The 13239-nt window shown below is 46.0% G+C and overlaps 1 protein-coding gene across 2 annotated transcripts in view; it reads right to left on the reverse strand.

Annotated features, from left to right (window-relative positions):
* The window catches only part of ANTXR1 (ANTXR cell adhesion molecule 1), a 186540-nt gene that overhangs the window by 60390 nt on the left and 112911 nt on the right, over positions 1-13239 (reverse strand). For both annotated transcript variants that reach the window (XM_005285200.5, XM_005285198.5), the window contains exons 15-16: positions 3775-3870; positions 668-835 (exon numbers count right to left, since the gene is read on the reverse strand). In XM_005285200.5, coding sequence (XP_005285257.1) covers positions 668-835; positions 3775-3870 — 264 coding nt within the window. The remainder of the gene's footprint in view (positions 1-667; positions 836-3774; positions 3871-13239) is intronic.

The raw sequence follows: 13239 nt of genomic DNA on the forward strand, positions 1-13239 counted from the left end.
CTCCCTGGCGGATGGGCAAGCTGCCCTGCCGTCATTCGCTCTCTGCACAACAGAATCAGTCCTTCATTTCCTAGAGGCAGCTCTTCCTTGTGGCATCTGGCAAGAATTATTTTTTTCTTCACCAGGCTAATTATTAAGTAAGAGCGGGAGCGAGGTTTCTCTCTCTCGCACTGCACTCAGAGAACGGAAGACCTGCCTTTGCAGACTTTGTGGGGGCTTCAGGCATGAGTAGGGGAGAAAGCACTTTCGAAGGCTTAGCTACGCCACTGCAAGAGCCGAGGGCCCCATTCCTCAAGTGCATTCTGGCTGCTCTGTACCACTCCAAAGCAGCCCTAAAGCCAGCTTAACCAGCCCCTCTCCACTGCCTAGTGGAACCCTTGGGAAGTGGAGAGATGCTGCCATGGTTTTTACATTGCAGATAGCATGGAGGGAGAAAAGAAGCACGACTGGGGCTCCTTTATACCGAACAACCCCTTGAGGCAAAGGCATCTGGTGCAAGTTAAAACAGCCTTTGGGTGGACTCCCAAGTCTGGGACAGGGAACTTTACACAAAGTCACTCTCACTGCTTTAACCTGTGCACATGAAAACTGTCTATAAGGCTGTATGAGTGTTTAACATGTATCTACTGGAATCAATCTATAGACTATGTACCTGGATAAGACCTACCTTGATTGGCGTGTACCACCTCCGGGGAGAAGAGGACCTGCGCATGCTATTCCCCAGGTTCCTAGGTTCGGGGAATTCATATTCTTGCTCTGGCATCTTCACTCTGGCATTCTTGGCTTTCTCTAGTTTAGCCCCTTCTTCTGTGGACCCCTTTTCTCCCCAGCGGACCTAAGAAGAAAAACATCGTTGGCAACTTAAAATAGCATCTGCTGTTAAACGTAAAGCTGCAACATTTGAATCTGGATCTAGATTTCCTCATTGTCCAGATTCATTGTTGAGAGAGGGACAAGCTGCAAAGTTTGGGTCTACACTGGGGCTTTGGGTGCTGGGATCTAGGGCTTTGGTTCAGTCCCATCTCTCCTGATTGCAGCTGCAAGGAGTTCCCACTCTGGGCATTTTGGCACATGTAGATGCTGGGTTTTCTAGAAATGGAGAAGCTCATTTGCCTCAGAGAAGACAATTGTTGTACAGAATCTAGAGGTCTTTCCATACTTCAAACCTGATTCTGAAACCATCAATCCCCATTCATGCAGGCAGTCCCACTGGCGTCAACAGGGCCAGTTGCTTGAGTTGGGGTTGGTAGAAGCAGCAGAAAATGCAATTGCAAAGGGCTAGCTACACCCCTGCGAGAGTCCAAAGTCCCATTCCTTAAGTATATTCTGGATGCTCTGCACTTGCCCAGTGGAACAATGATTACTAAACCATTGGAACAGCTCACCATGGGATGGGGTAGATTCTCCATCACTAGAAGTCTTTAAATTGAGACTGGATGTCTCTCTAAGGTTACATCCGGTATGTAGAGTACAGACACTGCATGCCCAGCTAGCATGGGTATAAATAGCAGTGTAGACAGTGAGGCACGGCTTAGGTGAGTAGAGTGCCCTAAACAGCTGAACCCCCAGGGTATGCACCCTACACAGCTCTCTGCACATCCAAGCAGGGCCTCCCATGTCTAAACAGCTATTTTTAGCAGTGCGATGTCCTGCTGACTCCCTGCTGCCAGAGCCTTTGTGAAAGACTCCAGCGGTGGGGAAAGGCTCTGGTAGATCCCCGCTGCCAGAGCTTTTCACTGTGATATGCAGCTACACTCAGCAGTGACCAGTGTGGACACAGCCTGACTTTCAGTGTGGTGTGTAGCTACGCATGTAGTACCTGTGCTCTATGTATAGGGTGACCAGATAGCAAGCGTGAAAAATTGGGACGGGGGTGGGGAGCAATAGGTGCCTACATAAGAAAAAACTCCAACTATCGGGACTGTCCCTATAAAACTGGGACATCTGGTTACCCTATCTACACGCAATGGTAAGTGTAAACATAGCCTAAAAGATACACTATAGCTCAACCACAAGTTACGGGTGCTACTTTATGGCTTGTGTTATGTAGGAGGTCAGACTAGACAATAGTCCTTTATAATAATAGCCCCATAATGGTCTCTTCTGGCCTTGAAGTCAGTGGGCTTCATTCTCATTGCCCTGTATCATGGGTTGTCATTGACACCAGTGCAAAGTGAGCGGTAAATGCTACCATTCTGATTGGATAGCGTTTTACTCCCCCGACACACTCATTTCGCACTGGCATTAAGTTACTGAAGGGTAACAGAAAACAAGAAGCCCCTAACATCTGTAGAGCATCAAAGCCGAAAACTCCCAAGGCTCTTTCTCCTTTGTGCTCCATTGACAAATGAGAAAATGGGAAAGGCAGTGTTATTACCTGCCACGACTGAATGTTATGGGCTATTGACAACGTGAGTTATTAAAAACAAACAAACAAACAACCCAACAAATTCCATTTGGGTTTTTATTAATAATTGATTCCTGACATGCATCCAACACAGTGCGGTTCCGCGGAATTCCCTTCGGGCAGCTCCAGAAGAACCAATACAGTGTTTTATGAAGACAAGGAAAGTACCTTGCACTCCTGCAGACCAACGTGGCTTAGGGCTTGTCTACACTTAAAATGCTGCAACTGTGCCAATGAGGTGCTTCAGTGAAGACACTACCTACACCAATGGGGGGGGGGGAAGGGGGAGGGTTCTCCTGTCAATGTAAGTACTCCACCTCCCTGAGAGGCAGTAGCTAGGTTGTCAGGAGAATTCTCCCATTGGCCTATTGCTGTCTACACAGGGGGTTATTTCACACCTCTGTCTACACAGGGGGTTATTTCACACCTCTGAGTGACATAGTTATACTGACCTAACTTCCTTGTGTAGACCAGGCTTTAGATGTGCATAGAAGAGGGCACAGAGCCCTGATTCCCAGGCTGCTTCCATGAAATCTCTTCCTTCTTTCAGACCCTACTTCAGCGCTTTCCACAGAAGCCCAGTTTTCTCCCTGTGGAGAACTTGGAGTTCTCAGCTCTTTTATGAGGCCCAGTTATTTCTCAGGCTGTTATCTGCCCCCAGTTAGTTCTGTCCTTTTAGGCTGGGAGGCAGGTCATTATGGTTCAGGCAGGCCTGGTCCCTATTCCTCTCAAAGGAGCCAGTCACAAAAAAGTGAGAGAAAGTGGTATGTTCCCCCGCAGAATGAAATGAAAAAATGCAGCGTTTGGAAAAACCTTTCAAATTTTGCATTTTGAAAATTTTTTGGTGGGGTGGAGGTTGAAAAAAAAATCTTGATGAAAATGGACATTTCCATTTACTAGGAAAGCTATTTTGGGTGGGGTGGGGGTGGGGGGAAATCTGACCATCCCTTATGAACAGAAACTAGTCACTGGTAGAGATAAGCAGTCAACAAAACCCAAGAGAGCAAACCAAAACATTCACAGAGCCTATTGAAGAACGATCAGCGACTTACACCAACACTTTCAAACATGATGTCTAAAGTTAGGCTTCTAAACCCATATTTCAGCTGGAATTTTCAAAGGAGAGCCTAAGAAGGGTAGGTGCCTAAATCCTAATGAATTTCAATGGGATTCCTGAATAAATGCCCTGATTTTCAGAGGTTCCATATACCCACATTCACCTCAGTGGAGTTACTTCCAATTAACACCGGCATCCCAGAGAGAGAGGTCACACCTCCTCTTTGTTTCCCTCTGGGAGAATGGCAGAAGGATCTTGTGGCTGAGTTTACGAGTGAGTTTTCCTGGTACGTAAGCAAATATTTATTTACCTCCATCCTTTTAATGCCACCAACACCTCGCCCACCATAGTAAGAAGCATCGACTGTTGGCCACTTCTTCTTAGGAAGGCCATCGTCATCTTCTTCCTATCAAACAAAAAGGAGATAGATACTTTACATCACGGGGTTGCGTTGTCAGTGCACACAAATGGATGACTAAGTGCAAACATAGACTGTAAGACCCCTTTACGTGGGTTATGTTGAGTCAGCAAAAGCTGTACATGAGTTAGCTTACTGATGCTAGCTTGAATCTAACTAGCACTGGTAGCAACAGCAGTAAAGACAGTGCAGCATGGGCTTCAATGCAGGTAGTGTAAACCCAGCATGGACCCTGGATATGTACTTGGTTCACTAGCCTGCACTATGTTGCTTTCACTGTTATATTGCCTGCTAGCTGGACTCATGCTAGCTCAGGTAGCTAGCCCATGCACAGCTTTTGCTGTGTAGACTTGCCCATAAAGTGTCAGAGAGCTGTAAAGGGATCTAGATCTTTTGGTGGTTATTTTTCAGGGGCTGTGCATTCGTGTTAAGAAGATATTGTTTGAGCTATGAAATAACACCACTTGACAGGTACAATCCTGCCCCAGCAAAACAACTTGTTTTGTTTTAAAGAGACTCTGTCTTGCATCATCTCTGAATTCTGAGAAGTAAACGGGTTGATCCCACAATGTTCTCAAGTTGCAAAATCATTGCTTGAAATCTGGTTGAGACCGCCTTAAAACAGAAGAAAGAAGAAGGAATACTGGGCCAGATCCTGAGGTATGGCCAAAAAGCACTCAGCACAGCTCAGGAAGGAGGCATGAAGGTGGCTTTAAAACATCTTTGCACTCCCCCAATCCTGGGGCCTTCTGGGTGCTGCTCTGGGTACCTACACTGGCTGTCAGTGGCAACAAGGAGCAGATCAGGGGGACTTATTTCCAATGCTGGTGAAACCCTTCTGCAGTCAGATAAGTTTGTTTAGGATCTGTTAGGATGGTGTCCCTAGCCTCTGTTTGCCAGAAGCTGGGAATGGGTGACAGGGGATGGATCACTTGAGGATAACCTGTCTGTTCATTCCCTCTGGGGCACCTGGCATTGGCCACTGCCGGAAGACAGGATACTGGGCTAGGTGGACCTTTGGTCTGACCCAGTATGGCTGTTTTTATGTTCTTAAGGGTACATACAGCAGAGTGGCCCACTGTGCACATTCAATATGAGACAAGTGTCAGCAAACTAAGGATCTCAGAGAACAGAAGGGGTAAAAAACTAAGAGGCAAGAGGGATTCACTCTTTTAGGGATTCAAACAACTTGCTTGTCCAAACGAAAATAAAAGATAACTACCGGGGTGTAAATACCAAGGAGGGAGAAGAATGCTCTGAAGTGGTTCAAGATGGCATTACCAAGAAGAACAGTATGCAAGTGAGCAAAAGTATGCTGAATATTAGAAGACAGTCTTAATAATGATCTTTGACTTGTGTAATCTACGAGGGAGACTGCCCTTTAAAGACAGACACAAACACTCTGCTGGTGTGACTTCAGTGACTTTACTGGATTTATGCCAGCAGAGAATTTGGCTCCCTGTGTAAAAATGGAAATCCTGATCCTGCAAAAGCTTAAGCATGTGCTTAGCTTTACACACAGTGAGTAGTTCCACTGAAGTCAGTGGGACTGTTCATAAAAGGGAAACACGTGCAGAATCAAGGTCTAAGTAAAGGCATTAGGATTTGGCCCAGTGAATTCTATTAAAGCGTGGTAAAGTCCCCCTCAAGGTAAGTGACTGAGACTTGATTGCCTTAGTTATTTAAAAATGAACTGGAGAAAGCCCAAGAGAGGTTCTCAAACTGGGGGTCGTGACCCCTCACAGGGTTATGTGGGGATCACAAGTTGTCAGCCTCCACCCCCAAACCCTGCTTTGCCTCCAGCATTTATAAGAGTGTTAAATATAAAAATGCGTTTTTAATTTATAAGGGTCTTAGGGTCACATTCAGAGGCTTGCTGTGTAAAAAGGGTCACCGATACAAAAGTTTGAGAACCACTATGCAGTAGGTGACAATGCTGCACTGGTCCTAGGGCAATGCACTATCTGACCCCCATGGTTTATAATTTCCATGATTCTCAAATTGGGCTGAGAATTGGCAAAGCAGAAAAGCAGAGCTGGTTAGAAAAGGGGACGCATTTTCCATGAAAAAAATGTAGGAAGAAATATTTTTTTTCTTTCTTTTATTTCTAAATGGTTCACAAGAATATTCCAGGGTTTTGATCAAAAAGCAAAAACCTCTTCAGGTTTCAAAAATCAAAAACAAGAAAAATACATTTTTTAACTAAAAAAATATTTTTAGTTTTTCATTGAATAATCAGAAAAACATAGAATCATAGAATATCAGGGTTGGAAGGGACCTCAGGAGGTCATCTAGTCCAGCCCCCTACTCAAAGCAGGACCAATTCCCAAGTAAATCATCCCAGCCAGGGCTTTGTCAAACCTAACCTTAAAAACCTTTAAGGAAGGAGATTCCACCATCTCCGTAGGTAACCCATTCCAGTGCTTCACCACCCTTCCAGTGAAATAGTGTTTCCTAATATCCAACCTAAACCTCCCCCACAAAATTTCAAAGGAAACTCAATTTTTCATTTCCAAACACAGGCATTCTTTTGTCAATTTTGTTTTTCAGTTGGAAAATTTTGACCTGTTCTAAAGAAAAGCTAATGATTAACTAAGAACTGCAAGTTTCTTCTTTGCTGAAGCCTCTCTCTCTTTGCTGAAACATAAGAACTTAATATCTCTGCATGAATTTTTCCATGAGGATTATTATTTTTTTTAATTGGGACCAAAGCCATCCAAATATTTTCTTTCAGCGTCTTTCTTTCAGCACAAACTGGACTTCTCACAACAGGAAATGCCAAGACTTAAGAAATCTTCCCCGCAAGCCCTTATTAGCTCTGCGAGTCTTTTCAGACCTTGAAAGGAGGCGTGTCTGCCAAAACAACAACAAAAATAACACCCCCTCATCCTCCGAATGGCTACAGCATAGGCTTGGAAAGCAAGAGTCACAAGCCCACTGCAGGATTGGGCTGTTTACATGATTTGTAGGCACAGGCGATTTTGCAACACAAGCACAGAAAACACCCTTGATGTGCTTCAGACTTGGCCAGAAATTCAACAGGACATACGAGTAGCTAAAACAAAGGAAGCACAAATATATAGAGAGAGGCAGATGAATCGCAGGTCTGGGCCCATTAGTATCACTGTCCCTATTTTACGAGCTGAGGTACAGCAGGGCATGGATCAACATTCACGTCGCACTGCACTGGGCCAGGCAAGCTAATGATCCAACCAGCGGACCAAATTCAGTGATGAATCCTGGTCACGTGCCCCCTGAGGCAAGTTGTGCATACGCTAAGGAGAATCTGAAGCACAGAGGGGTGACTTTCATAGATTCAGAGGCCAGAAGGGGACCATTGCAATCATCCAGTCTCACCTCCCGTATAACACGGGCCATAAATAAAGTCAGACAGCAAGTCGATGGCAGAGTCACAAATAGAACCCAAAGGTCAGGAGCCCACTGCAGTGCTTTAACCTCCAAACCGTCCTTCTTCTCGGTTAATAATGTGGGGCCAAACACTGAAGTCCTTGCTCAATCATGAGTCAGTCCTTGTTCAGACCACCCTTCCACTGATGGTAACAGGAATTTTTCTTGCGTAAGAGCTGAGTCAGAGCTGAGAAAGGATTTTCAGGCTTTGGCCCAGCAGCGATAGGAAAACAAGAACCCTAAAAATCCAAGTGCGTTTCAGGAAGTTGGACAGTGACTGTATTCCCAAGCAACCCGACTCCAAGAAGACCCGGTCCCGGCACGCCGAGGGCCGCTACCGGCCTCACACCGTCCACGTGCATCTCTTAATGGTTTCACGCCCTCTTGAACTCTAGAACTTTGAAGAGAGAGCTCAAGAGGGCGTGAAACCATTAAGAGGTGTCCGTGGACGGTGTGAGGCCAGTAGCGGCCCCCAGCACGCCGGGACCGGGTCTTCTTGGTGTCAGGTTGCTTGGGAATGCATCCCAAAGCTGGTGGAGAACCTTGAAGAGAGAGTTCAAAAGGGTGTGAAACCGTTAAGAGGTGCGCGTGGAGGGTGTGAGGCCGGTAGCGGCCCCCGGCGCGCCGGGACCGGGTCCTCTTGGAGTCGGGTTGCTTGGGAATGCAGCCTAAAGCTGGTGCTAAACTCCATCTAAGGCTAAATACTGGCACGAGACCGATAGTCAACAAGTACCGTAAGGGAATGTATAAAAGTTGGCATCTTTCCACCCCAAATATCTGCTTTAGATGGAACTGGAGTTAAATTAAACATAAAAGAAGATGCCGACACAGATAAATTTTTGGAGCCAGAGATTCATCTTCATAAACTGCCAGATGACAAAAAAACAAAGTTCTTTGTCTCATATTTTGTACTAGGCTCCACGTTCTTCAACCCTGACCTGAGGGAACCTTATTTGTGGTTGACATAAGGATAATTCAAGCTCCCCTAGGGGCATCTGAAACACTCAGGGCAGGAATTCAAACTGAATTTGAACAGATATGAAAACTCTTGGAAACCTTCCCCTCTTCCCTGCCTTAATAATTATTTTCACAGTGGCCTCTGCACTGCTGGAGCCCCACCAGAATAACATTTGTGCAGCACTTTGCAGGCTCAAAGCACTATATAGCCATTGACAGCCCTGCTCCCTGCCACATGGCTGGGCATTATTATCCCCATTTTACAGCAGAGGAAACAAGGCACAGAGTGGCAAAATATGACTTGTGGAAGGCCAGTAGTGGAGCCTGGATTAGAACTCACTGTCTCCTCCTTCCCAATGTCTCCCAGTCTTGCTGCCGCTTTTCCATCAAATCCCCAAAATGCCTCGAGAAAGGCTGTTCTCATGGGAGTGATGGTGTGACCAGAAGAAGGCAGCCCACTAATCCAGCGAGACAACCTGTTCTCAAGAGACTTTTTGCTCAATTTTGCAGACTCCAACAGTTGGCACACGATTCTCATCCGTATCCAAAACCCAAGCCTGCAAGCCCTGTATGGGTGGAGCTCCCACTGGCTCCGGGAATAGTTCTGCAGGCAGAGGGCTCCCATGCTCTTGCATTTACCTGCCTTAGCCCTCCACAGTGGGAATTCTGTCCTGTGCTCTGGGCATAAAGGGACAGTGAGACACCCTAGGGAAATACCCCTGACTCCAAGGGTCTCTCCAGCACATGGAGAGATATCCTCACTGTGTTTGCAGTCCCTCAGAAGGAGTCATGCTAGGGGCCATATGGGGCAGGAAGAGGCATGTGTGAGTAGTAAGATTGCCTGGTGCTCAGTTTTTGACTGGGAAGTCCGTTGAAAAGGGGATCTGGCGGTGAGCGGTCAGATGTCCTGACCGGACACCAAAAGCCCAGTTACTGCGGGATGTGGGGAGGTGCCGGGTCATTAACTCGCGCCAGCCCCTGCTCACCTGGGGTTGCCTCCTACCTCCAGGCAGGCTCCTTGTCAGGCTGCAGCAGCTCCCATCCCAGCCCCTAGCAGAGGGAGCGGAGCTGGGGTGTGGAGGGAGGTGGAGATGATCCAGTGAGCAATGAGGGGAAGGAGGGAGAGGAGCGAGCAATGGGGACGGGGCCTTGGGAGAAGAGGCAGAGCGGGGGGGGGGGGGGGGGGGGCAGGCTTGGAGGAAGAGGCGGAGCAACAGGCGGGGCCTGTGGAAGAGGCAGAGCAGGGGCCGGCCTTGAGGTGAAGAGGCAGGGCAGGGCCTTGGGGGGGGGGGGGGGTCCAGTTACCAACAACTGGAAAGGTGGCAACCCTAGTGAGCAGTCCTATGCACTCACTATTTGCCAGTTGCCACAAGTCCTATAGAAATGATGCCCTAACCAGTGCTGGGGGCCAAACTGGAGCCCAGCTGCCTCAAGATGGGTAAGGCACAAGCCCAGTGCTGGGATGAATCTCCTGAGGTTCACTCCTGACCAGTATTCAGGTCTGCTCAGTCCTTGCTGGCTGAGCTCTGGCTGCCAGCCTGTGCAACGCAGATGGTGTCTTTCAGCTCCATCACTTGCTGCCCGCTGTAGTTTCCTGTACAGCAGGTTCTCAAACTGGGGGTCGGGACCCCTCAGGGGGTCATGAGGTTATTAAATGGGGGGTCGCGAGCTGTCAGCCTCCACCCCAAACCCTGCTTTGCCTCCAGCATTTATAATGGTGTTAAATATACACCTCTACCCCGATATAATGCGACCTGATATAACACGAATTCAGATATAACGCGGTAAAGCAGCACTCGGGGGGCGGGGGGGGCGGTGCTGCGCGCTCCGGCAGATCAAAGCAAGTTCAATATAACACGGTTTCACCTATAACTCGGTAAGATTTTTTGGCTCCCGAGGACAGCGTTATATCGGGGTAGAGGTGTATTAAAAAGTGTTTATAACTTATTGGGGGTGGGGTCGCACTCAGAGGTTTGCTATGTGAAAGGGGTCACCAGTACAAAAGTTTGAGAACCACTACTGTACATGAACATAATTGCTGTTTGGAAACAGAGAATTTCTCCTGAATTAATTCTGCAAATTCAGGATTTTTTTTTATAGCAAATGAAACAAATATATGGTTGATTGCTATTAAAAATCCCGAATTACAGAATTAGCTCAGGACAAATTCTTTGTTTGTAATATTATGTATTTCAGCCAGGCCAGCTGGCTCTGGACAAATGGATTTATGTTGCTGAGGGCAGAATGAAGCAAGCGTGTAACATGTGGTGCCTATTAACTGAGTTGGATGCCATATTTCTCAGCTACCTGGCTATCTTGAGAAAGATCAGAAACACTTAAGATTAAAGGCTGCATAAGAGATTCGTGCTTGTTTTAGTTTATTTTTTATAGGCTGTCTCTTCATGTCACTATAAAAAAAAATTAGCTGACCGGCAGCTTCCGCCACTCAAGTGTTCTCCTTAACCTAAAGTAAACCCAATGCACTGAACTTTCCATCCCCTTCAGCTCTACTGTTTGGGCATCTTAGATCTCCTAACCTTAAACAAGTTGGGATAGATCAGTAATCGGATGAGAGACCATCAGGGAAAAGCAAGGTACTGCATGAAGTAATGTCAGTGATTTACAAGGAAGCACTCTTCTCTTTAAAATCAAAGGGGTCCTGCTTTGAACTAGCTAACTCAATAACAATAGCAGTGAAGCCATGGCAGCATAAGCTAGCCACTCACTGGCCATACCCAGGGACCTGGGTGGGCTTGTCACAGTTTCACTGCTATTGCTATTCGACCTAGCTAGTTTAGAGCTAGTTCAGGTTTGTCTACATGTGCTGCAGTCACATCTCTGACTGCAGGGTAGACAGACCCCTAGTATTATTATTTGTATTTGCAGCTGAGATTGGGACCTCACTATGTTAGGCAATGTACAAACACACAATAGGAAGAGACAGTACTTGATCTGAACAGATATGACAAACAAATGAAATGCAATTATCCCCATTTGACAGACGGAACACGACGGTACAGAGAGATTAAAACACTTGCCCAAGGTCATGCAGGTAATTCTGTAGCAGAGCCAGAAATTGAATCCAGTCCCCTGGAATTATATAGTCCACTGCCTTAATTGTAGTCATGTTCCCTCTCTTTCTACCAATGCCCCCTTGTGGTGAGAGGTGTGTTGTGCTGCCGGAGATGTCTTCTCTAGCTGAGATATAACAACGGTGGTCTTTGACATGTGACAAGTATCAGGGGGTAGCCGTGTTAGTCTGTATCCACAAAAACAACAAGGAGTCCGTGGCACCAGAAAGACTCCTTGTTGTTTTTGACATGCGAGTTCATTATAAATCCCATAGCCCTTTCTATGATGTGTAGCCAATGATTTTAGTTTATTATTTATTTATTGTGTGATGTTATGATTAATTAACATGCTATATTATATATATTTATTGTATGTTAAATAGAGTTAATGTGTAGAATTATAGAAGTATAAGATTGATCAGTATTTAAAGGGAATCATGTATTAGATAAAAGTAAGACATGCTGAAATGCAAGAACCTGTAGGCTGAGGTCTGCGAGATTTTAGCCTAGCTATTTTAGGCCTTGGAGATAAGAAATGCTGACATAAGTAAATGACTGAGGAATAACCCAATGCCCTAAGATTATGGGAAAAGAGATACCAAGTGGTAATATTGCAAAAATTTAGTCGGAAGATTAATTTTAAATTATAAAAATGCTGTAAAAGCACATCTGTCTCCAACATGTGTCTTAACCACAGAATACAGGTGGGGCATCAGTGTTAATGAGAATAAAGAGAACCTACACAGCCTATAGAATTCGGGGTTCTTTATGTTTCTAGGGGACACAGACCAATAAGAAAAGAGAGGATTGACGCTTTCATGTACATGCGCAGCATCTAGGTATAGACAGAATCACATTATAAAAAAGGGAGCCCAGAGCGGGAAAACTCCAGCAGGGACTATCCCTGTATTGATGATCAATCCATGAGAGAGCCATCAGACTCTAACACCACCTAAGAGGATGTCCGTATGTCTGTAGTTATAACTGGTGCATGGATATATTTAGGAATTGTATATGCTGTGACATTCATAACTTTGTTGGCAACTTTAATAAAACTGCTAGAAGCTAGTGGACTTTGTTCGTGTGATTGTCTGTGTTACTTGCCTATGGTTTCATGTGTTCCTATGAGCTCTAGAGCTGAACTTGAGACTAGCCGCTAGAGCTGAACCCGTGGTGGCATAATGTAATTTACATCAAATAAAATAAGTCCATAGATGTGAAAGAAATCAACCCTAATTGTCTATGCAAATTCTCACTTCAAGGGGAAGCTGACTTCTCGCTATCCTCTGCTCTAATCAAGTTTGCTGCACCAGTCCACCATTCAGCCTATATGTTCCAAATTCAATTTGGCTATTTAAATCCTCACCTTCCACGCATAAAACCCACTTCTCCCCATTCCCAAAGGTGCCCAATCGATTTTCTCTTACACTTCTTTCTTCCTTCCCTTTCCTGGAAAGTTCCTTTCCCTCCCACTCTGCAATCCCTGGTTACTAGAGAGGGGGCTGAACGAAATATGCAGGCACACAACTGCAACCTGGCTTCTTTCAGGAATACATTTCCTGCTTGGGTGTCTGAAAAAAATTCAGAGCAGACTCTCACCCTGGGGTGAGCCACTACCAGCTATTCTCTGGCTCCAGGAATGTGCTAGCATGTGCCTGGGAGATGGCTTGGGGCAGAACAAAGGAGTTCAAGGGGGAGAGATGAACAGAAGCTTTCATCTGATGGCCCAACAGCGACCTCCATGTGGTGAGTTAAATTTCTCCAAGAAGAGGACATAGGAGCCTGCGTGGTTTTGCAGGCAGACTTCCCTTGACAGTGATAATCATCACCTTCAGCCTGTCATAAATGTGCTGCTGAATGCGCCTTTCTTTCCAGGAGTTTCTTGTGGGTGTTTGTTTTGATGTATGTGGGTAAGACGACA

This window comes from Chrysemys picta, chromosome 2, assembly GCF_011386835.1.
Source record: "Chrysemys picta bellii isolate R12L10 chromosome 2, ASM1138683v2, whole genome shotgun sequence".
Lineage (NCBI taxonomy): Eukaryota > Metazoa > Chordata > Testudines > Emydidae > Chrysemys > Chrysemys picta.